General features: G+C 57.2%; 2 protein-coding genes across 8 annotated transcripts; one reads left to right on the forward strand and one right to left on the reverse strand.

Annotated features, from left to right (window-relative positions):
* Window positions 1-90: 90 nt before the first annotated feature.
* Window positions 91-11,954, forward strand: CD276 (CD276 molecule). 5 transcript variants are annotated; one of them, XM_033071128.2, is made up of 8 exons: window positions 91-162; window positions 4,292-4,420; window positions 5,738-6,088; window positions 6,685-6,981; window positions 8,767-8,907; window positions 9,643-9,684; window positions 10,129-10,164; window positions 11,175-11,954. In XM_033071128.2, exons 2-8 carry the CDS (start codon window positions 4,381-4,383, stop codon window positions 11,195-11,197), a joined length of 930 nt encoding a protein of 309 aa, XP_032927019.1. In that variant the 5' UTR covers window positions 91-162; window positions 4,292-4,380; the 3' UTR covers window positions 11,198-11,954. The 5 variants fall into 5 exon arrangements, 4 of the variants coding, with proteins under 4 accessions (XP_032927019.1, XP_032927017.1, XP_032927018.1 ...); XM_033071125.2 differs by lacking the exon at window positions 91-162 and adding an exon at window positions 498-745; XM_033071126.2 differs by lacking the exons at window positions 91-162; window positions 9,643-9,684 and adding an exon at window positions 496-745.
* Window positions 11,955-13,832: 1,878 nt separating this feature from the next.
* On the reverse strand, window positions 13,833-21,714 carry INSYN1 (inhibitory synaptic factor 1). Of its 3 annotated transcripts, XM_033071025.1 has the most exons (4): window positions 21,656-21,714; window positions 20,146-20,304; window positions 19,458-19,963; window positions 13,833-14,611 (listed from the first exon to the last, which is right to left on the reverse strand). In XM_033071025.1, exons 3-4 carry the CDS (start codon window positions 19,644-19,646, stop codon window positions 13,976-13,978), a joined length of 825 nt encoding a protein of 274 aa, XP_032926916.1. In that variant the 5' UTR covers window positions 19,647-19,963; window positions 20,146-20,304; window positions 21,656-21,714; the 3' UTR covers window positions 13,833-13,975. The 3 variants fall into 3 exon arrangements, with proteins under 3 accessions (XP_032926916.1, XP_032926918.1, XP_032926919.1); XM_033071028.2 differs by lacking the exons at window positions 13,833-14,611; window positions 21,656-21,714 and adding an exon at window positions 20,817-21,487 and having other exon boundaries at window positions 19,643-19,963; XM_033071027.1 differs by lacking the exons at window positions 20,146-20,304; window positions 21,656-21,714 and having other exon boundaries at window positions 19,458-20,138.
* Between the last annotated feature and the right edge of the window lie 2,823 nt (window positions 21,715-24,537).

Below are 24,537 nucleotides of genomic sequence, written 5' to 3' on the forward strand. Positions count from 1 at the left end.
CCCCTCTCCCGTGTCCCCAGTGCCCATGCCCGGTGTCCCCAGTCCCCTCTCTCCCCTCTCCCTGCTCCAGGCTCCTCCCGCGCCGTTCCCGGCAGGAAGCGGCCTCAGCCAATCGAGCCGGGGCCGCCGCCCGCTGCCCGCGCTGCCTCCGCCGCCGGCCCGGTGAGTGCCGGGCCCCGGGGGCGGCCCGGGGGGCTCGGGGGGCGCGGGGTCGGGCCGGGAGCGGGGCGCTCTCGCTGTTCCCCCGTGGCCGGAGCCGCCCCGCTGCCGCCGCCCCTCCCGCGGGCCGCGGCTGGAGCCGGGCGGGGTTCCGGGACGGACGGAGGGAGAAAGGGAGGGAGGGAGGAATGGAATGAATGGGGGTCCCCGGGCCGGGGCGGGCGGGGCTGGGGGCTCGGGGAGCCCCGCGGGGTTTGGGGGGGCTGCCCCGGTGTTCCGGTCCCGTGCGGGGCGGTCCCGGGGCGCGGGCGGGGGCCCCGCGGCCGGGCTGGGTGCAGGGGAAGTGGCACCCCGGGATGCTGGGGAATCCCATTGGAACCGCCCCGCGCGTGGGACATGATCCCGAGGGGAAGGGCTGGTTCCGCTTTTCCCCGCGCCGAGACAAGGGAGAACCCACCCACCCTTCCTCCGGGCCATTGGTGCATCCTGAATCCCAATCCCTTCCTCCCGGCAAGGATGACCACGAATCCTTGTCCCTTCCTCCCGCCAAGAATCACCCCGAATTCTTGTCCCTTCCTTCTGTCAGGTACTGCACCCCAAATCCTCGTCCCTTCCTCTTTCCCAGTACTGCACCCCAAATCCTCGTCCCTTCCTCTTTCCCAGTATTGCGCCCCAAATCTGCGTCTCTTCCTCTTTCTCAGTATTACATCCCAAATCTTCGTCCCTTCTTCTTCCTAGTATTGCACCCCAAATCCTCGTCTCTTCCTCTTTCCCAGTATTACACCCCAAATCCTCGTCCCTTCCTTCTTCCCAGTATTGCATCACAAATCCTCATCCCTTCCTCTTTCCCAGTACTGCACCCCAAATCCTCATCCTTTCTTCCTGCCAGGTGTCACCCTGAATCCTCGTCCCTTCCTAACCCCAAACACCATACCCCAAATCTCTGATGGGATTTCTGGGCCATGTCCCATCTTTCCACACCCCCATCCCCACAGATTCCCAAGTGAGGGATTGCTGCTGCACTCCCAGAAGTTGAGTGAGAACTAAAAATAGTCCTGAGCAGAGCCGGACTCTTGGCTCGAGGAGAGGGGCAGAGGCGGGGCTGACCCAGGCACCCCAAAAACTGGGATTGAGCTGCACTGGGAGGCAAGGACTTCTCCCTGAATCTGGAGGTGTTTCCTTGACACCTCAGGGTGATAAATTGGCAGTGGATAATTTGGGGATTGTAAAACAATAGGAAAGGGTGACGTATGGTTCCCAGGGGATTTAGTTATTCCTCGGGTTTCTGGAAGGTTCAGCCATCCCTGGCACGGGGGCGTCCTCCTTCCAAGGGACGTTTTTGGGGGATTCCTTATATCCCAGCTTGAGCTCAGGTCTTTTGTCCTTGGACCCCACCCCATGCCTGGGGAAACTGAGTCACGGCACAGTGACACTCCTACCTGCAGCAGGATGGTTGGGGACATGGCTGTCCCCTTCCTGTGACACCCCTGAGCTGGCCTGGCAGGAACTGAGGGTCACCAAACCTGGAAAAGAGGATTTGTTTAACATGCCCAGGGAAAGGGAAAGATTCCAAGGGGGATGAGTCAGGGTTTCCCTCTGTGATACCCCATTGCCCTTTCCCATCTTTCTCCTTCCCAGTGGCCTGGGACGTGTCCAGTAGGGAAAAGTTGGGGACAGGGGTAGAGAAAAAACCTGGATAATTCGTTTTGCCTCATGCTTGGGAGGGAAGAAGAGGGGAAGCTCTCCTAGGGCTCTTGGTGTAGAAATGGGCCTCAGTTTCCCCCATTCCCTGTGCCTCAGCTTCCCCCATTCCCTGTGCCTCAGCTTCCCCCATTCCCTGTGCCTCAAGTTCCCCCATTCCCTGTGCCTCAGCTTCCCCCATTCCCTGTGCCTCAGTTTTCCCCATTCCCTGTGCCTCAGTTTCCCCCATTCCCTGTGCCTCAGTTTCCCCCATTCCCTGTGCCTCAGTTTTCCCCTTGTGCCTCAGTTTCCCTCTTGTGCCTCAGTTTGCCTCATTGTGCCTCAGTTTCCCCCATTCCCTGTGCCTCAGTTTCCTCTTGTGCCTGTTTCCCTCTATACTTCAGTTTCCCCCATTCTCACAAGTTTTCCGTTGTGCCTCAGTTTCCCCTTTGTACCTGTTTCCCCCATTCCTTGTGCCTCAGTTTCCCCATTCCCTGTGCCTCAATTTCCTCTTGTGCTTCAGTTTCCCTCTGTACTTCCATTTCCCCCATACCTCAGTTTCCCCTTGTACCTGTTTTCCCCATTTCCTGTACCCCAATTTCCCCCTTGTGCCTCAGTTTCCCTCTTGTGCCTCAGTTCACCCCATTGTGCCTCAGTTTTCCCCATTCCCTGTTCTTCAATTTCCCCCATTCCGTGCCTCAATTTCCCCCATTCCCTGTTCCTCAGTTTCCCCCATTCCCTGTGCCTCAGTTTCCCCCTTGTGCCTCAGTTTCCCCAATTCACTGTGCCTCATTTTCCCCCATTACCTGTGTCTCAGTTCCCCCCATTCCCTGTGCCTCAGTTTCCCCTTTCCTGTGCCTCAGTTTCCCCTTGTGCCTCAGTTCCCCTCCTTACTTCAGTTTCCCCCATACCTCAGTTGCCCAGTTGTGCCTCAGCTTCCCCCATTCCCTGTGCCTCAGTTCCCCCCATTCCCTGTGCCTCAGTTCCCCCCATTCCCTGTGCCTCAGTTTCCCCACTCCCTGTGCCTCAATTTCCTCTTGTGCTTCTGTTTCCCTCTGTACTTCCATTTCCCCCATGCCTCAGTTTCCCCTTGTAACTGTTTCCCCCATTTCCTGTACCCGTTTCCCCTTCTAGCTCAATTCCCCCCATTTCCTGTGCCTCAGTTTCCCCCTTGTGCCTCAGTTCCCTCCTTGTGCCTCAGTTTCCCTCTTGTGCCTCAATTTCCCCTATTCAGTCTCAGTTTCCCCATTTCCTGTGCCTCAGTTCCCTCCTTGTGCCTCAGTTTCCCCAATTCCTTATGCCTCAGTTTCCCCCTCGTGCCTCAGTTTCCCCCTTTGGCGCTGCTATTTTCCCAATTAAAGGGGATTTAGGGAATGAGGCCGCAGCCATTCCTGCTGCACCCCAGGAACGCGGTGCCGTGACCCCACAGATGTGGCAGTGCCAGTGCCAGGGGACAGGGAGGGGACACAGTGGGACCCTGGGATGTGCTGGGACAGGGAGGGGACACAGAGGGACCCTGGGGTGTGCTGGGAAAGGGAGGGGACACAGAGGGACCCTGGGGTGTGCTGGGAAAGGGAGGGAACAGGGAGGGGACAGAGCGGGACCCTGGGATGGGCTGGGATAGGGAGGGGACGCAACGGGACCCTGGATGTGCTGGGATAGAGAGGGGACAGGGAGGGGACAGAGCGGGACCCTGGGATGTGCTGGGACAGGGAGGGGACACAGCGGGACCCTAGGATGGGCTGGGACAGGGAGGGGACACAGAGGGGACAGAGCGAGACTCTGGGATGGGCTAGGATAGGGAGGGGACACAGAGGGGACAGAGCGGGACCCTGGGATGGGCTAGGATAGGGAGGGGACCCTGGGATGTGCTGGGACAGGGAGGGGACACGCACTGGTGCCGCTGCCCGGAGCTCATTGCAGCTGCGAGAGGAGCGCGGGTCACGCGGATCCTCGGGAATCCAGCGCCGCCGCCAGCGGGGCCGGGCACTTTGCCCTCACCTTCCCCGCATCCAGCTCCGCTTTCATTCCCCCTTTTCCGGGACAGTCCCATCCCGGAGATTTCCCTGCCGTGAGCAGGGATGGTTCTCGCTCCCCTGGAGCCGCTGCCGGAGCCGGGAATCCGCCACCCTCTCCCTTTGAGCTGCTCCTTTGGGTTTGGACCTAAATGCCGGACCCGGGGAGCGAGCACGGGGGTGGAACGGGACAAGCTGGGAAAGATAGAAACAAAAGGGAAGGGAAGAGGCTCACGTGGCTTCCCCAGGGCCCGTCGGGTCGGGCCGGGAATGCAGCGATCCCTTGGCCCGTGCCAGGCTGGAGCTGAACCCCAACCCCTTCCCGTGGTTTCTGACGGGCTGGGTGCTCCCTGGGAATGGCTGGCGTGGTTCCCTTCCCTCGCTCTGTGTCCCTCCTTCCCCGCACCATCCCAGCGTTTCCTTGTGTTTTCTCCCAGCTCGGGGTTCCAGGGAGGAGCCTTCCCACCAGGGTTCCCGGGGCCGTGCCCGCTCCCGCTTCCTCATCCCGACTTTTCCGGTGCCGAGGATGCTCTTCCCGCTGCTCATCGGGGCGCTGGGCCTGGCAAGTGAGTGGGGCTGGGGGGCTGGAGATGTCCCCGGTGCCACAGAGCTGTGCCCCGAGGTAGCAGCTGCCGCCAGGTGTTTCCCTGGATTCCTGCTCCGTGCGGTGACAGCCTCTGGTGGCGCCTCCTGGCAGGGGACACCTTCCCGGTGCTCCAGCTGAGTGGCAGAGACACGAGAGGGCTCAATCCTGACTGATTCCACTTCCCAGGAGAGCTGTTGGCAGTGCTGCTGCAGTTCCAGGCTGGCTCTTGGCATTCATTTTTATCTGGAGATGCTCAGGATATGCCCGGAGCCAGGCTGGCTGCCCAGTGCCCTTTTCCTACCTGTCTGCCCGTCTGCAGCCCCTGGCAGGGCTCCTTCCTGCACTCCTCATCCTCACAGCACGGGATCTTCCCGAAAATTCCCTGCCCTGTATCCCCATGCAGGAGGTATTTGCCATGGGAAGGGGCTTGAATCATGCCGTGGCACTGGGATGGGGCTGGAGTCATTCCATGGTTCTGGGATGGTTTGGAATGATTCCATAGCACTGGGATGGGGCTGGAATCGTGCCATAGCACTGCCATAAGATGGAATCATGCCATGGCACTGGGATTGGACTGGAATCTTGCCATGGCACTGGGATGTAGCTGAAGCCTTTCCCAGCACTGGGATGAGTTGAAATAATGCCATAGCACTGTGATGGGGCTGGAATCGTGCCATAGCACTGCGATAAGATAGAATCATGCCATGGCACTGGGATGTGATGGAATTGTGCCATGGCACTGGGATGAGTTGGAATCATTCCATGGCACTGGGATGAGTTGGAATCGTGCCATAGCACTGGGATGAGTTGGAATCATGCCATGGCACTGGGATGAGTTGGAATCATGCCATGGCACTGGGATGAGTTGGAATCATGCCATGGTGCTGGGATGAGTTGGAATCGTGCCATGGTGCTGGGATGAGTTGGAATCGTGCTGTGCCACCCTGGTTGGCACCGTGCTGGAGCACTGGTGCCACCTAGCGCCTGCCAGCCTGGCCAGTGCTGGCTCCTCCCGGGACCGTGTCCCCACCGCTGCCACTCACTGTCCTGTCTCCTTGGGGACAAGCCAGGCTCTGTCCTGGTGCAGGTTTGGGTGCCCATGGCAGGTCTGGCAGGTGCTCCCAGTTCAGTGCTGGATGTGGGACCATGTCCCCCTTCCAGCAGGATGGCATGGCTGGGGACAGTCCTGAGATGCCACCTGCCTACCATGGGCATCCCTCGATTTTCTTGGATGCTCTCCAGAAAATTTAGGAGGTACCTGAAGGTGTCACAGTGCATCCCTCATGCACTCCCGCAGGTGCCATGGAGATCCAGGTGCCAGAGGAACCCGTGGTGGCCCTGTTTGGCCACGATGCCACCCTGCACTGCTCCTTCTCACCCGAGGCCAACTTCAGCGTGGCCGAGCTGAGCCTCATCTGGCAGCTGACGGACACCAAGAGCCTGGTGCACGGCTTCTCCGGGGGCCGCGACCGGCTGCAGGACCAGGGCCGCGGCTACGCCAACCGCACCTCACTGTTCTACGACCAGCTGGCCCAGGGCAACGTGTCCCTGCTGCTGCGGCGCGTGGAGATCTCGGACGAGGGCAGCTTCACCTGCTTCGTGCGCGTGCGCGACTACGACAGCGCCGCCGTCATGCTGCAGGTGGCAGGTGAGCTCCCCGAGGAGGAGGGGTCTGCAGCTGTGCCAGGGTTCCTCCTGAGCCTGGGGACCAGTGGTTTCACCTCCCCAAAATATTCCCAGGGGAGCAGAGCGTGGTCTGTGCCCCGCCGCAAGGGAGAGACTCCCAGCTGAGGGGCTGCCTCAACCAGCGGTGACATCGAGCTGAGGATGGGTTTATCGATGCTAGGGGTTGCAGTGAGAGTTGAGGATGGGTTTGTCAGTGCTGGGAGTGCAGTGAGAGCTGAGGATGGGTTTATCAATGCTGGATTTGCAGTGAGAGCTGAGGATGGGTTTATCAGTGCTGGGAGTGCAGTGAGAGCTGAGGGTGGGTTTATCAATGCTAAGACTTGCAGTGCCCCTGAGCTGAGGATGGGTTTATCAGTGCTGGGGCTTGCAGTGCCCCTGAGCTGAGGATGGATTTATCAGTGCTGGGGTTTGCAGTGAGAGCTGAGGATGGGTTCATCAGTGCTGGGGCTTGCAGTGCCCCTGAGCTGAGGTTGGGTTTATCAGCCAGAAGAGCCCCTCCTGAGGCTCACCCAGCTCCCCATCCCAATCCTCACACCAGTCCCCCCTTGTCCCCCTCAGCTCCCTACTCCAAGCCCAGCGTGCACCTGGAGCCCAGCAAGGACCTGAAGCCGGGTGACGTGGCCGTGGTGACGTGCCACGCGTCCCATGGCTATCCGCAGGCCAGCGTGCTGTGGCAGGACAGCCGGGGTGCCAACCTGACCTCCAACGTCACCACGTCACAGGTGGCCAACGAGGAGGGGCTCTTCGAGGTGCACAGCGTCCTGCACGTGCTGGTGGAGCCCAGTGTCACCTACTCGTGCCTGGTGCTCAACGCCGTGCTGCAGCAGCACGGCCACGCCTCTGTCACCATCACGGGTGAGTGCCCAGGGAGGGGACTGTGGGGGCACTGCCACCCAAAGCCGCCCTGGGGTTGCTGTCCCATATCCCTGCTGCCCCATGGACCCCCAGGGGTGTCCTGCTGTCACCTCACCCCAGTGCCTGTCCCCCAGCACAGGGCAGGGCAGGTGTCTTCACATCCTGTGGCTATGCATGGGCTGCTCCAAATTCCAAGATCTCCATCCTGTTCTTCAGGAATCCATCAACACTTTCAGCCTTTGCCACTTCCCCCCTCCTCTCACTGTCCTCCCAAAGCTCATCAGAACCCACCCCAGGGGCATTAATTAGTCTTTAATGACCCTTGGTGCAGCATTGCTGAGTTGGGAAGGTGCATCCTGGGTGCATCCTTGGAGGGAAGCTTGGGTGGGTTCTGCTGGTTGGGGACGAAGGGTGGCTTTGGGCTGGGCTCTGTCAGCATTGGGGTGACATTGTGCAGGGACTGTGTTTGAAGATTTTATTTGAAGGATTACAGGGAATAATTGGATTCCTATTGGAATCTGGTGGTCCCTACCAGGCTTTTCCAGGACCTGAAGGCAGCTGAGAAGAAAGGTGGAGAAAGGCTGCTTAAAAAATCTTGGAATGACAGGACACAGGGAATGGCTTCCCACTGCTAGAGGGCAGGGGTGGATGGGATATTGGGAAGGAATTCCTGGCTGAGAGCGTGGGGAAAGGCTGGGCTGGAATTCCCAGAGAAGCTGTGGCTGCCCCTGGATCCCTGGCAGTGTCCCAGGCCAGGCTGGGTGAGGCTTGGAGCACCCTAGGACAGCAGGAGGTGTCCCTGCCATGGCAGGGGTGGCACGGGGTGACCTTTAGGTCCTGCATGGTGACATTCCCCTCCCATGGCAGCTCCTGGGGGCTGGCTCATGATCCATCTGGATGTGGGGTCACCCTCAGAGTTGGATTGTCCTGGATGTGAGGTCACCTTGCATGTTGGATCGCCCTCAATGTTTGATCATCCTGGATGTGAGGTCACCCTGGATGTAGGATCGCCCTCAATGTTGGATCATCCTGGGTTTTGAGGCATCCTGGGTGTTGGATCACCCTGAATGTGGGGTCATCCTGGATGTAGGGTCATCCTGGATGTGGGGTCACTCTGGATGTGGGGTCATCCTGGATGTGGGATCACTCTGGATGTGGGGTCATCCTGGATGTGGAATCAGTCACCCTGGATGCTGGATCACCCTGGGTCACCCTGGATGCGGGGTCACCTCGGATGCGAGGTCAACCCTGGATATTGAACCATCTTGGGTGTGGGGGCACCCTGAATGTGGGGTCACTCTGAATATTCAACCATCCTGGAGATTGGGTCACCCCAGATGTGGGCTTACCCTGGATGTGGGGTCATGCTGGGTCACTCTGAATGTGGGGTCACTCTGGATATTGAACCATCTTGGATATGGGGTCACCCTGGATGTGGGGTCACCCTGGATATTGAACCATCCTGCAGATTGGGTCACCCCAGATGTGGGCTTACCCTGGATGTGGGGTCATGCTGGGTCACCCTGAATGTGGGGTCAACCTGGATATTGAACCATCCTGGTTGTGGGGTCACCCTGGATGTGGGGTCACCCTGGATGCAGGATCACTCTGAATGTGGGGTCACTCTGAATATTGAACCATCCTGGATATTGGGTCACCCTGGATGTGGGGTCACCCTGGATGTGGGGTGCCCCTGGATATTGCCCCATCCTGGCTGTGGGGTCACCCCAGCTCCCAGCCCAGCCCAGCTGCTGATCCAGGCGTTTTTCCCTCCCTCCCCGCAAGGCCAGCCCCTGGCATTCCCGGCGGTGGCCCTGTGGGTGACAGTGGCCCTGGCTGTGTGTGTGGTGGTGCTGCTCGGCGTCCTGGCCTTCGTGTGCCACCAGAAAATCCGCGAGAGCTGCCGCGAGGATGAGGAGCGCACAGGTAAATCCAGGGAAGGGCTGGCAAGGGCATGGGTGTGGCAGTGACACTGCTGAGGGGGAGTGGCACTGTGACACCTGTCCCTCTTTTCCTGCTCCTGGTTCCTGCAGCTGGGACCTCTCCAGCCCCTCTGGCAGGGCTCGAGGCTCCTTTCCCGTGTCCTGCTCCCATTTGGGCTGCATTTCACATTTTTACGAGGTGGTGTTTGCACCAGAGGGGGACTTATTCCCAAAAAACTTCCCAGAAGGGCTGTGGGAGTGGCTCTGCCACCCTTGGAAATGACCCCTTTTCCCTTTTTTCCCTGGGTTTTGCTCCCAGTGTCCCACTGCTGGCTGCACACCCTCAGGAATGACCTTTTTTCCATGGGTTTTGCTCAGCCAGGAGCCCCTTCCCGCCAGCCTGGGAAACAGGCACAGCGATTTTTCCTGCTGGGAATGGCAGCAGTGGGTGGGAAGCTCCTGGGATCCTGGTGGGTGCTGCAGGGAGGGAAGGGCTGAGGGGGCACCCCAAGATTTGGGGGACTCATGGATCCAACTCCAGGTGGCAGCTGTGCTAAAAAACATGGATGTCCCTCAGAGCTGTGGCTTTTCCTGCTGGGATTTTTGGGAATGTGCTGCCCTGGCTGAGGGGACACCCCCGTGGAAAGCCCAGGGTCATGGGGAAGCTCCAAGGGGCACCCACAGAATCCCAGGAGTGGGGTTTGGTGGGGGTTTCCCACCTCTGGATCTTGTTTTCCAGGGCCAGAGGAGCGGGATGAGGAGGGGGAGGAGCCCAAGACAGGTGGGTGCCCAATCCTGGTTTGGGGTGGTGCTCTGACTGCTCAGCCCCTTCAGTATTCCCAATTTTTCTGACACCCCTGACCTGGCAGATCCCAGATAAACATCCCCATTCCTAAATAAAACTGCCCATTCCTTAATAAAATCTCCCAGTTCCCGAATAGAACCTCCCAATTCCTCAATAAAATGACAGAATTCCATGATAAAACCTTCCAATGCCTTAATTTTCCAGCATCCAGCAGGTCCATGATGTTCCTAGGGATTCCCTTTATCTACTGAACATGTTCCACCCTTAGAATTTGACAGAGGGATTGGAAATTGGTGTCTCTCTTGGGGTTTATTCCCTCAAAAAAGGGATCTTGGAGGATCATCCCCTTTGGGAAGGGAATGGAATTGACCCTCATGAAGGGGATGGGATTGACCATGGGATATTTTTCCCTTTCCCCAGCTCTGCAGCTGCTGGAAAACGTGGAGAGCAGAGAGGGTGAGTGGATGTTTCTGGCAAATCGTGGATAATTCCCAGATCCTCGGGATGTTTTCTCCCTAAAATCTGTGTGGGAAACATTAATGGGGTTTTGGGGGGGATTTCCCCCTCCCTATTTTCATTTTCCCCCGGATTTTCCATGAGCATTTCCCAGATTATAGATTCCCAGCTCCTGTTTCCAGCCTGGCTGGGGCTGTGCTGGCTTCTCCCAGCATCCAGTGGCTCCTGCACCCCTCACCCCTCCTTTTCCCTGGGACTGGAAAAAGCCTCCTGACACCCAACCCTGGAAGGAATTTGGGATTTTTTTGGTATTTCCATGGATTTGCTGGAATGACAGGAATTGCTGCCATTCCAGGGAGCCCACAGAACTCCCAGCAGCATCCTGGTGCTGAATTCCAGCTGCAATTCCATGGGAATTGACGCCTCAGCTCTTGTTGGTGCCTTTCCACGTTCTCCCAACCTCCTGCCTCCAGTCCCCCTCCCATCCCAGCCTGGAAAAGAATCCAGAGTTTTCCAAGCCTGCTCAATCCTGGCTCCTTCCCATCCCCCAATCCTAATTTATTCCCTCCCTCACCATCGGATTGGAGCTTGGCCTCTGCTGCTGAAGAGTCCCTGCTGATTTTAGTATTGGGAATTGCCACTTCCTAACTTTTGTTGTTGGGAATTAACCCTTCCCAATTACTTTATGTCCTCAGGAATTACCCCTCTTTCCCTCACTTCCCACCCTGTGGCTTCCCATTCCCGGTGCAAATCCCACTTCTCCAGCCACCTCCCACTTTTCCAGCAGAAACAAGGCTGGAACAACATCTGGAATTTCCAGCCAGGAGTGGAGATGAAGGATAAAACCACACCTGGGAGCGATTCCCAGGGTCTGGAGCAGCCTGGGGAGGGGGGAGCCCGTTTTTTGATTAATTTGTTAATTCATTACTGATTTATTAATCCCGACCTTGGAGCTCCTTTTTGCTGTGCCTGGCAGTCACAGTGTCTTTCCTCTCAATTCTCTCACCCAGGTCGGGAGCAGGAGATCGATTGATGGCAGTGGGGCCCCCCAGAGCCCCAGCCCCGCCCGGATGTCCCCGAGTGGGGACAGCCCCGGGGTGCCTGGCAGGGAGGACCCAGAGCTGCTGCCCCCTTCATCCCATTCCTGTTCCCTGCCTCCCTTCCTGGCCTGGCCCTTCCCAGGGAAATGTGGGGTGAGGATCTGTCCCTGTGTCTCCATGGCCCTCTGTGTATCCCCGTGTCCATCCTGGGGTGGGCATTCCCCCATTCCCTGCTCCAGGTGCTACCCAGGGTGCCTTTCCCTGCCTCCCCAAGCCTGGAGCCTGGGGAGTGCCAGTCAGAGGGCTGGGATCTCCTGCTGGATCCCAGCTGGGATCCTGGGCCGTGTGGGGTTGCTCCTTCTCCCACCCTGTGTGTCCCTGCACACTCCTTCTGGCCTTAAACGCTGGGTCCTGTGGGCTTTGTCCCACCGGGAACGATCCCGGGGCATTTCTGGGAGGGGCGGGGCAAGGGGGCACCCGCTGGCCGGGTGCTGTGGGGACAGCTCTGGGGACATCCCCAGCTCGTTGTTCCCGTGGGGCTTGGGGCTCTGTCCCTGGGCCAGTCCTGGAGTCCCCCCAGCGCTGTCAGGGACACAGGTACACCCCTGGTGCTGCTGGAACGTCCCTGTCCCCCTGCTGCTCCCGCTCTGGCGTGGGGGAAGTCCCCAAGGGCTCCTTGGGTCGAGTCATTCTTTAAAATCCGGGGTCTGGAGGGTTTCTTGTGCCTTGACAAATAAATTTGGGACTGTGTCGGTCGATCCTTCCCAGCTCTGTGTGTTCTCTGGGGTTTGGGCAGGAATGGTGTAAGGGTTGGGATTCCTGGAGGAAAAGTTTTTCGTGCCTGTTGCCAGCATCTGACACCAGGAGCAAACCTGGGCACGAGCAGGAAAACCCTGCAGGGATGCCCAAGCTGGCTCCTCAATTCCATCCCGCTGCTGAGATGGGGTGGGAATTCCCAGGGGATCCTCCCTGGGGCCCTTCCTGAATCCCCTGGGAGGGATGAGTTTTGGTTCTCCTTCCCTGAGCTCTGCATCCTGATGGGAGAACATTCAAAAATCCAACCCAGAAGTGTGCTGGCCTCTGGCTGGGATCGAGGAGGATGGTGGATCCATCCCAGGATTTAATCTCAGGACAGAGGGAAGAGCAGCTCTGTCCTTCCTGAGGTGCTGGGATGGAGCTGGGATATCCTTCCTGACCAGAAGGGGATTGGTTCTCCTCTCATCCCGGACATCCCTGGGCTGGTGCCTCCAGCTCCCCCAAATCTGCTTTTCCAGAGGCCTCTGCTCCCAGCAGCACCAGCTTGTGGTCCTGGCCCAGATCCCAACCCTGGGAGAAGGAGATTTATGGATCATGGGATCAATCCTGCTTTTCCAGGTGACGGCCAATGTTCTCCCACAATGTTCTGGGTGGCACTGGGGACAGGCCTTGGGGACACCAGCAAGGAGCTCTGAGTGTCCTTACAGCCAATCCCTTACAGCCAATCCCTTACAGCCAATCCCTTACAGCCAATCCCTTACAGCCACACCCTCACAGCCAATCCCTTACAGCCACACCCTCACAGCCAATCCCTTACAGCCAATCCCTCACAGCCACACCCTCACAGCCACACCCTCACACCCAAACCCTACAGCCAAACCCTACAGTCATGCCCTTATGGATCCTGCACAATTTTGGGGGAAAACTCCTTTTTCCTGCTTGGATTGTTGTTGGATACAGCAGAAGTCTGCACAACCCACAGTCCTGGCTCTGGGATGACACCTAGAAAATCATGGGAATGCAGCTCTTCTGACCTGGATTGAAAATCAGGAGCCAATGTGGTGTTTTTGGCTCGGAAAAACCTTGGAAAATCCTTGTGCCAGGAATGCTCTGGGATGGAAATGTGTCTCTGCAGGATGAGGCGCCAGCGGGAAGGACACGGGAACATTGTCACAGGTGTAGCTGCTGCTCTGACCCCTTTGGATACCTTGGAAAAACTGGGAAAAAATGCCCAGGGGGAATTTGGAGCTCTAGATTCCTTCGTTTTCCACAGCTGAACCCAACTTATTTTCCTGAAAAATCAGTGTTTGGAGGTGGAAAAGTGGGATTCGGAAGCTCAGGAGAAGTGGGATTTTCCAGTGTTTTCAGGTGGGTGAATGACTCAAGGTCAGGGATATTTCCAGCAGAAAAGTTGGGATTTGTGGGGGAAGGAGTTTCCAAGCTCCTCATTCCTGGGGTTTTTTTGTGATCCCCTCACTGTCCCTCTTGCAGCTGGGGGTGACATTCCAGTGATATCCTGGTGACATCCCAGGGATATCCTGGAGCCATCCCGATGCATTCCAACTTCCCTTAACCAGAAAAGTCCCATCCTGTTGATTTTTCCTAAACCAAACAGGGATAACACATTCTGGGAAAGGGAAATTCCCCCTCCTCGATCTTGCCATCCCCTCCAGCATTCCCTCATCCCAATCGTGTGCCATTCCCACCCTCTGGAAACGCTGGGCGACCCCTCCTGTCACATCCTTATCATGGTTGGGATTTCTCTGTGACAGATGATATATTGAGATCCTTCTATCCATTTAAAAAAAGCATTTAAAATTCCCTGAGGCTGGAAAACCATCAGGATATCGGGATATTTGTTGCCACCTTCTCACTCGGCGTTTATGAGGAGTACGGATTTATTGAAATATATATTTATATTTATATTTGTATTTATATTTATATATAGATCTTTTCCAACCCCTTTCCCAGGGATTTTCCCCTCCCCCAAACCCTTCCCAAACCCGGATCCAGGCTCAGTTTTTGTTGGGAATTCTCTGCCTGGCCGGGACGTACGGCAGCAACGTCTGCGTGCTCTTATCGGCCACGGTCTGGGTGCTGCTGTTCCTCATGGCCCTGCGGATCGGGATCGTGCCTGGATTCCTCAGGAGCTGTTCCCGAGGCCCTTTCCTGGCAGGATCATCAGGAATGACAGTGCTGGCATCGTCATCACCATCGTCATCGCAGCACAGGGCGTGGTAGAGCACCTTATCGCTGAAGCGGACGCGCTCCCGCGTCCCCGCCGGCCGCTGCGCCGGGATTTTGGGAACGGTGGTGCTCCCAAAACATTCCTCACTGGAGGAATCTGGGGTCCCCCCGCCCCCACGGGGACCGTTGGCCACGGGGACCCCCCCGTTCATCAGCTGGGCCGGCGGCGGCCGTGGAGGCTCCGGGCAATCGCCGGGGTCCGAGGGCGTGGAGGCGTCCAGGAAGGAGCAGAATTCCCAGCTGTCCGAGAGGACGTCGGAGGCAGCGAAGTCCAGAGGCCCAAGCTCAAGGCTGGCGCCGCCCCGGTCACTGCTGGACGTGCTGCTGGCTGTGGCCGGAGTCCAAGCGTCCGGCTCCAGGTCCAGCGCGAAGTCCGATGTCAGGCGGTCAATCTGGGACACGACCTGCAGAGATGGGGACAGACACAGGGGTGGATGGAGGGATGATGGATGGATGGATGGATGATGGATGGATGGATGATGGATGGATGGATGGATGATGGATGGATGGATGGATGGATGGATGATGGATGGATGGATGGATGGATGGATGGATGGATGGATGGATGATGGAAGATGGATGGATGGATGATGGATGGATGGATGGATGATGGATGGATGATGGATGGATGGATGATGGATGGATGGATGGATGATGGATGGATGATGGATGGATGGATGGATGATGGATGGATGGATGGATGATGGATAGATGATGGATGATGGATGGATGGATGGATGGATGATGGATGGATGGATGGATGGATGATGGATGGATGATGGATGATGGATGATGGATGGATGGATGATGGATGGATGATGGATGATGGATGGATGGATGATGGATGGATGGATGATGGATGGATGATGGATGGATGGATGGATGATGGATGGATGATGGATGATGATGGATGATTGATGGATGATGGATGGATGGATGGATGATGGATGATGTATGATAGATGGATGGATGGATGGATGGATGGATGGATGGATGATGGATGGATGATGATGGATGATGGATGGATGGATGATGGATGGATGGATGATGGATGGATGATGGATGGATGGATGGATGGATGATGGATGATGGATGGATGGATGATGGATGAAGGATGGATAATGGATGATGGATGAATGCAGGGATGGATGAACCCAATTCCTCCCCTTGGATTTCTGCGTTTTTTTCCCACCCCAAAACTTCCAGGGAAAGTGGGATCCTTCCATCCCCGAAGCTTTGGCTTTGAAGCTTGCTGCGAATATTCCCACGGAAGCATGGAAATCAGGAAAACTCCTTTTCCCCCTTCCAGATCCCTTTTCCCTTTATTTTGTCCTTCTTTTTGGGAAATAATGGGCTAAATTTGAGAAAGAGAGTAATAAAAGGATTGTCTGACCTCTTCATTTTTGGGACAAGGGAAAATTGGGGAAGAAAGTTGGGAGTCTTTGGGAACACCCCATTACCAAATGGTTCTGCCAGAATGTTCCCACCAGGAATTTCAGTGCTGGGACAGCGCCAGCGTGTCCCTGTCACCTGAGGTCGCTTCCCAGCCTCACTGAGGAGACCAGGATTGAGTAGGGACAGCAGGAAATGCATCCCAATCACAGCCTCAACCTGGAATTGGTGCCCCTCAGGGTTCTCCTTATCCCAATCCTGTTCCCACCCCAATCCCAACCCCATCCTGGGACTGCTGTCAGTCAGGTCTGTCCCCATCACAATTCCAGCCCCATCCCAATCCTGGCCCCATGCCAGGACTGGTGTCAGTCACAGCTGTCCCCATCCTAATCCCAATCCCGGCCCCCTCCTGGGATTAGTGTCACTTGTGGCTGTCCCCATCCCGGCATTAGTGTCACTCTGGGCTATTTTTAGGATCATTCCCTATTTTAAGCCGAGGGTTAAATCCCTCACTGACACTCGGCTCCCGCGGGGGATTTACACGAAGAGAAGGATTTGGGCTTTGCTCCTCCCCCCTTTTCCTTCCTCACTGAGGCTGGCAGAGCTTTTCCAGCTTGGAGGGGGAAAAATCCCTGGGAATATCCCCAGGGATTAATCCCAAACCTCATAATGTGTTTATAGGGGCAAAAATCCTCTCAGTTCCCTGGGAATATCCCCTGGGATTAATCCCAAACCAACTTCCCTGCTTGTAGGTGGCCAATTCCCAGGAATCTGGGAAGGATTCATCCCCCAACAAGCAGGGAAGGAGGTTTGGGATGAGGGAACTGGGGAGAATTGTCCCCTCTCAGCACATGAGGATGTTTGGAATGCCTCCCTGGGAATATTCCCAGAGAACTGGGGAATTTGTCCTCCAGGGAACTGTGGGGGATTTTCCCCCCTATAAGCAGAGGAGAAAGTTTGGGATGAATCCCTGGGGTTATTTCCGGGGAACTGGAGGGATTTTTCCCCCTCCAAGCAGGGGATGAGGTTTGGGATGAGTCCCTGGTGCCAGTCAGGAGGTTCCCAATAAAATCCTGGCTGGAATGTTCCTGCCCAGCTCAGGCAGATGTGGGACATCTGGAGCCCCATCCTTGTTTTTATGGGATTTGGGGGATTTTGGCTGCAGACCAGGCCCAAGGTCCCTGCTGGGTTTGGGGCTGGTGGTTCCAGATCCTGGATTTTGGGCTGGGATCGGAGGGGTAGGATCTGATGGGATCCAAGGGATGGGTTCCAATGGGATCCAAGGGGTGGGATCCAATGGGATCAAAATATGGGATTTGATGGGATCCAAGGATCAGGTCTGACAGGATCAAAGGGATGAATCTGATGGGATACAATGGGATCAAAGGATGGGATCCAAAGGTTGGGATCTAATGGGATCAAAGGGATGGAATCCAATGGGATCTAAAGGTTGGGACCTGATGGGATCACAGGGATGAGATCCAATGGGATCACAGGGATGAGATCCAATGGGATCCAAAGGTTGGGACTTGATGGGATTACAAGGATGGGATCCAATGGGATCCAAGGGCTGGGATCTAATGGGATCCAGGGGCTGGGATATCAGGATCAAAAGGGTGGGATCTGATGGGATCACAGGGATGAGATCCAATGGGATCCAAGGGCTGGGGTATCGGGATCAAAGGGTGGGATCTGACAGGATCCAAGGGTGGGAACTGGCAGCCCCTCCATCCCCACAGGGGTTTGGAAGAGGATTGGGAAGTGCATCCAAGCCTGGGATGGGGAGATCCAGGCCTGCCACTGTTTTGGGGGTCCCCTCCCCACATTCCAGAGGTGTGGAATGGTTTTCCCAATCCCAAACCCAACACCTCGTCCTGCCAGGGATTTTGGGGTGTGCCCCATAATCCCTTGGCTGCCAGTCTCACCCCAAGCACCTCTGGCTGGGAATTTTGGGATCCAAAGCTTGTCCATGGAATACCAGACTGGTTTGGGTTGGAATTCTTAGATCCCTTCCCATTCCCACAGGCAGGGACCCTTCCCACTATCCCAGGTTGCTCCAAACCCCAAAGTTCAACCTGGCCTGGGACAGTCCCAGGGATGGATTTTCCATCTGATTTTCCAGGCTGGATCTGACCTGGATCTGTTCGGGACCTAAAATTCCCCAGCCCTATTCCCAAATCATCCCCAAGGCCTTTCCTGGCATCCATCCCTGGAAAAAAGAGCCAAATTCCCAAAATCCAGCTCCCCAAATCCCCCAAATCCAGCTCCCAAAATCCCATTATTCCAGCTCCAAAAATCTCCCAAAACCGCTCCCAAAATTCCCCAAAACCCAGCTCCTAAATAATTTCCAACCCTTTCCCAAAGCTGTTGTTTTTGGGGTAACAATCCCTGGACCTTCCTGAGCATTTCCAGTTAACCCCCTACTGATCCCAGCATTATTAAGGAATTTATTCTCATTTTTCCAGGGAAAAGGCTGGGAGGGAACCCCTTGGGGGATCCTATTGATCCCATTCCAGCAATTCCAGATGGGATGGGCCTTTCCTGTGGGAATTTTTTGGGGGGGGTTTGAACAGAGATTCAGGGATTTTAATCATTATTTTTCCCAGCACAGAACCTCTGGGAATAATTCTGGACATGAACAGATGGGAAGGGAGGAGGGAGACCTGGAAAACTGGAATGTCCAAGACACTTTGGTGGCCCTGAGGGGACCTGAAACCAAACCCATCCCATGAGTTCCCAGAGCCCAAATTTTGCGTGGTTTTGGGAAAAAAACAGAGCTCTGGATTTCAGAATTCTGGGTTATCCTGGTGGGACCATTGAGATTTCGGTCAGGAACCTGAATTTTGGGATGTACTGGATAAATTTTGGAATAAAAAAGGGGAAAATTTTGATCAATAGGGAGGAGAATTTGGCCCCAAAAATGGGGAAATTTGGGTCAATAAAGTGGAAAATTTGCCTCAAAATGGGGGAAATTGGGATTGCTTATTTTCCTCCTTTTTTGGGGGGAGGAAAATCCAGCTAATCCAGGTTCCTCCTGGGTCTGGAGGAAGCAAACTTTGAGGTAAAAACAATTTTGCAAACCAGGCCAATTTTTTTTGTTTTTTTTTTTTAGGGGGGGGGGGGGGGTTGGGTTTTTTTTGAAAATCCAACTTCCCTTCAGCCAGATCTCTCCTTGGGGGGAAACCCTGGCTTGAGGTGGGTTTTGCACACCATTCCAAATTTCCTCCTTTTTTTTTTTTTTTTTTTGGGAAAATCCAGCTCAGGGAGTTCCCTCCTGGGGCTGGGAATGCTGAGCTGGCTCTACTGTCCCATCCCAGCTCTGGAACTGGGAAAACTGGGACAGGCCCCTCCTTTTGGGGCCAACATTATCCCTGGGGTTTTCCTGCCTCGGGATTTTGCAAACCGAGGATTTTGCAATTCCCTCCTGATTTTTTTGGCACCTCAGCCAGATCTCTCCTGGGATCCCTCTACCACCCCAGCCCAGCCCAGGAATGGGGAAAAAACTGGGACAGGACCCTCCCAATTATCCCGGGGGTTTTTCCCTGCCTCGGGATTTTGTGAATCACGCCCAAATTTCCTCCTCTCTTTTGGAAACTCACTTCAGGATTTTTCCTACCTTTGGATTTTGCAAATCACGTCCGAATTTCCTCCTCTCTTTTGGAAACCCACCTCAGGAGTTTTCCTACCTCGGGATTTTGTAAATCACGTCCGAATTTCCTCCTCTCTATTGGAAACCCAACTCAGGGACATCCCCCACCACCGATGCTGCCGCTGCTGCCACATCCAAACCCGGAACGGGGAAAAAACTGGGACAAGCCCTTCCCTTTTGGGATCAGCGCTATGCAGGAATTCTCCTACCTCACGGAGCTCCTTGGCCACCTCCTTGAGCTCCCGCAGGATGCCCTCGAGCTGCCCGATCACCATCCTCATGCGGCCGCGGATGCGCTCCCTCTCTCCCTCAGCACTGCCGCTGCCGGTGCCGGTGCTGCCGGTGCCGCTGCCGGGCCGCTCCGTGCGCTGCGCATCCCGGCGGCTCCGCGAGTCCATCGTTCCCTACGCGCCCGGGGCGGCCGGGCCGGTGTCCATCCCGCTGCTCCCCGCCCGGCCCGGCCCGGGCAGCTCTCACCATCTTAACGCCGCCGAGGCTTCCCGGGGGGATCGGGGCGCACCATGCGGGGGGACTCGGGTGGTGGCCCTGGGGTGACACCGCCAGCAGCAGCAGCAGGAGGAGGAGGAGGAGGAGGAGAGGCTGGGATTTGCCGGGAAGCGGAATTCCAGCGGGATGGGGACGCGCGGCTCGGTGTCCCCAAGGAGGGGTGGCAGGTCCGGCGTTGGCTGCGGGTGGTCAGCGGGGGTGTCCCCTCCTGCGGGGACAGAGGGACAAAGGGCGGGAAAAATCCTTGGGAAGGGCTCTGGCCGCCCCCCGCGTGTCGCGGTGTCCGCCCCGAATTGAGGTGAGGGGAGCAGGATGTTACTGTCACCCCAGGGGGACACGCTCAGGGACAGAAGGACAGCCAGGGGGACACGGGCACAGCTCTGCACTCACCGGCGCGCTCCGGCCGCTCCCGGGCTCCGCTCCGAGCTCTTCCCTGTCCTGTTTTCCCGCGGCTCCTTCCCTCGCTTCCTCCCCCTCCTCCTCCTCCTCCTCGCAGCCGGCTCCTGCCTCCCTCAGGGCTTTTCCGCGGGGGCCGCTCTGCTCCTCTCGCTGTCGTGGGGAGGGGACACACGTTACCGGCGGGGACACGTTCCCGGCGGGGACAGCCCGGCGGGGGGGGTGGCAGCGGCCCCGGAGCCCTTCGCGCCGTCATCCCCCTCCCGGAGATCTCCGGATCCCGGCCCCGCCCCGGCCGCGGAGGGGGAGAGAACGCGCCGTGCCCCCGAGTGCCCCCCCGGGAACCGGGAACGGCGCGGGGGGAGCGGGGCGGGGCGGGGGAGCCGGTTCGGGAGTGCGCACGTGGAGGGGGGGCTCGGTAGGGCTGCGTTTCCCTCGCCGGTACCGGCATCCCCCATCCCCGGTACCGCCATCCCCCATCTCCAGTAACGCCATCCTCCACTCCCGGTACCGGCATCTCCCATCCCCGGTATTGGCATCCTCCAGGGTCGGTACCACCGTCCCCCATCCCCGGTACCGCCATCCTCCACTCCCGCTACTGGCATCATCCATCCCCGGTATCGGCATCCTGCACTACCGGTACCGGTATCCCCCACTCCCGGTACCGGTATCTCCCAGCCCCGGTCCTCGCGCCCTCCGGGGCTCCGGGGATGGAGTCTGTCAGCATCCGCAGCTTCCAGCCCCGGTCTCTGAATCCCCCATCCCCAGTTCCTGAATCCTCCATCCCCGGTTCCCGAATCCTCCATTCCCGCCTCTCCTCCAATTCTCCATCCTCGCTTCCCGAATCCTCCATTCCCAGGTTCCCGAATTCTCCATTCCCGGTTCCTGAATCCTCCATCCCCGCCGCTCTCATCCTCCATCCTTGCTCCCGCATTCTCCATTCCCGAATTCTCCAGCCCGTATTCCTGAATCCTCCAGCCCCGCCGCTCTCCATCCTCTATCCTTGCTCCCGCATCCTCCATCCTCAGTTCCCGCATCCATCCCGCTCCCCACATCCCCTCCGTCTGTCCCCGTCGCTCTCACCGTCCATCCCCAGAGCCTTCACTCCCTATCCCCGCATCCTCCAGCCCCGAATTCTCCATTCCCGGAGCCTCCGTTCCCGATTCCCGCTCCCTGTATCCTCCAATCCCCGTTCCTCCATCCCCTATTCCTGAATCCTCAATCCCCGGAGCCTCCATTCCCGATTCCCGCTCCCTGCATCCTCCATCCCTGCCGCTCTTTTCCTCCCTCCCCGGATCCCGAATCCTGCATCCCCTATTCCCTCATCCCCTCTCCCCGGGACCCCCGGGACGCACCCGCGTCCTCGCGCTCCGGGCGGGCGGAGCCTCCCCCGGTGCCCCCATTCCCGGTCCCGCACCCCCGGGACGCACGGGAGCCCTCCCGGTGCCACCATTCCCGGCCCGCCCCGTGCCCCTTTCCCTCTCCCTTGTCCTCCCGGACGCACCGGCGGCGCTGCGGGCTCAGGGCCGGGCTCTCCCCGGGCTCCGGGCGGGCGGAGCGGGCCCCGGGCAGGGCCATGAGCGGCGGAGGGCCCGGCCCGGCCCCGCTCCGGCCGCAGCCTCCCCGCGCTGCCGCCCGGCCCCCGCCGGCGCTGCTGTGTCACCGGAGGGGCCGGGCCTGCGCCGGGAAACGGGAATTAAAGGCACCGGGAGCCGGGAATGGAGCGGGGATGGAGCTGGGATGGAGAGGGAATGGAGCGGGGATGGAGAGGGAATGGAGAGGGAATGGAGAGGGAATGGAGAGGGAATGGAGAGGGGATGGAGGAGGGATGGAATGGTGATGGAGCGGAGATGGAGGGGGGATGGAGCCGAGGATGGAGTGGAGATGGAGCTGGGATGGAGAGGGGAATGAAGAGGGAATGGAGAGGGAATGGAGAGGGAATGGAGAAGGGATGGAGAGGGAATGGAGAGGGAATGGAGAGGGAATGGAGAGGGAATGGAGAGGGGATGGAGGAGGGATGGAATGGTGATGGAGCGGAGATGGAGGGGGGATGGAGCCGAGGATGGAGCGGAGATGGAGCTGGGATGGAGAGGGGAATGAAGAGGGAATGGAGAGGGAATGGAGAGGGAATGGAGAAGGGATGGAGCAGGAATAGGATCATGGGAAACTGAGGCACTCCCTTAGGATGAGTCTCCCTTTTCCTGCTCTTTCTCTGTCCTCCAAAGAAGCTCCCCCTGCCTCCTCTCCAGGGGGATTTGGGGATAATTTTTGTGGGATCTAGGAAAAATCCAACTGGAATCAGGGAGAGCTATCCCAGGAAAGGGAAACATCTGTGGATCCATGGAGGATGGATGGATGTCTGATGGATGTCTGATGGATGGATGGATGGATGGATGGATGGATGGATGGATGATGGATGGATGATGGATGGATGGATGGATGATGGATGGATGGATGATGGATGGATGGATGGATGGATGGATGGATGGATGGATGGATGGATGAAGGATGGATGATGGATGGATGATGGATGGATGGATGGATGGATGATGGATGGATGGATGGATGGATGATGGATGGATGATGGATGGATGATGGATGGATGATGGATGGATGGATGGATGATGGATGGATGGATGATGGATGGATGGATGGATGGATGGATGGATGGATGGATGGATGATGGATGGATGATGGATGGATGGATGATGGATGGATGGATCAATGGATGGATCCATGGATTGATGGATGGATCCATGGATGGCACAGATCCATTTCCATCACCAGACTGGATTTATCCCTTTATTTTCCCATCCCATTTTTCCCTCTCTCCCACTCCCATCCCTTTTCCCAGCGTTAGTTCAGGAATTCATTGATGGGAGTGGGAATTATTGATCACATCCCATTGAGATCATCAATATCATCCCAGCAGAGCCCTTTATGGCCCTAAAAACACCTGGAGAGGTTCCTGCTCTTCCTGGAAAATGAGATTTTCCTGGCACAGAAGGGAAATTTGGGGCAGTGGGATTTTTGGGAATTTTCAGACCCCTTTTCCCAGGATTTGGTGGTTTTGGGAGCTGTTCTGCCCCCCTGGCAGCACCAGCCCCGTTTTTTTGGGATGGATGAACTTTGCTGTAGGATTGGGGCAGGGAAAAGCTGATCCTGATCCCACAGCCCAGCAAGTCCAGGAAAAAGATCCTGGATCCTTTGGGATCACTGCTGGGGCGGGAATAACGTCCTGGATCCTTTGGGATCACTGCTGGGGCAGGAAAAACATCCTGGATCCTTTGGGATCACTGCTGGGGCAGGAAAAACATCCTGGATCCCTTGGGATTTCTCCCCCTCCCCCCCTTCTCCCTCCTTTCCGTCCCCTCTTTCTCCCCTCTCCTCTCCCCCTGTCCTCCCACACCAGGCACGGTAGAGCCACCACCTGGGGGTGACAAGGGACGTTTGGGGGACACCTGGGTGGGTGTGTGACAAATGTCGGGTGACAGTGTCAGTGCCACCAATGTCAGCGTGACACTGCCAGTGTGACATCAGTGTGACAGCGTCAGTGTGACAGTGTCAGTGTGACAAATGTCAGTGTGACAAATGTCAGTGTGGCAGTGCCAGTGTGACAAATGTCAGTGTCACCAATATCAGTGTCACCAATGCCAGTGTGACAGTGCCAGTGTGACAGTGTCAGTGTGACAGCGTCATTGCCACCAATGTCAGTGTCCTCAGTGTCGCACGTGTGTGTCACAGGGGCAGTGTCACCATTTCAGTGTGACATATGTCAGGGTGACAAATGTCAGTGTCACCAGTGTCACGTGTCAGTGTCACAGGGTCAGTGTCACCATTTCAGTGTGACATATGTCAGGGTGACAAATGTCAGTGTCACCAGTGTCACGTGTCAGTGTCACAGTGTCAGTGTCCTCAGTGTCACAGTATCACTGCATCAGTGTCACAGTGTGTCAGGGTCACAGTGTCAGTGTCCTCGGTGTCAGTGTCAGTGTCACACATGTCAGTGTCCCCAGTGTCACAGTGTCACCACGTCAGTGTCACAGTGCCATGTCCCCAGTGTCACCGCGTCAGTGTCACAGTGTCGGTGTCACAGTGTGTCAGTGTCACAGGGTCAGTGTCACGCGTGCCATGTCCCCAGAGCAGCGCCAGCCCGCTGTGCAAAGGGGACACCTGGTGGTGGCACTGCCTTCTCACAGCCAGCCCCGCTCGGTGACACCGTCCACGCCCCGCGACTGCCACCGGGGGCCACCTCCATGGGACACCCAGTGCCATCACCTCCTGATTTATCCTGGGAAAAGGGGTTGGGATCAGGATTTTGGGGCTCTGTGTCCCCACATTCCCCGGAAAATGTCACTTTTGGGGACACTCTTGAGGCCGAGGAAT

The sequence above is a fragment of the Catharus ustulatus genome, chromosome 12 (assembly GCF_009819885.2).
Source record: "Catharus ustulatus isolate bCatUst1 chromosome 12, bCatUst1.pri.v2, whole genome shotgun sequence".
Classification (NCBI taxonomy): Eukaryota; Metazoa; Chordata; class Aves; order Passeriformes; family Turdidae; genus Catharus; species Catharus ustulatus.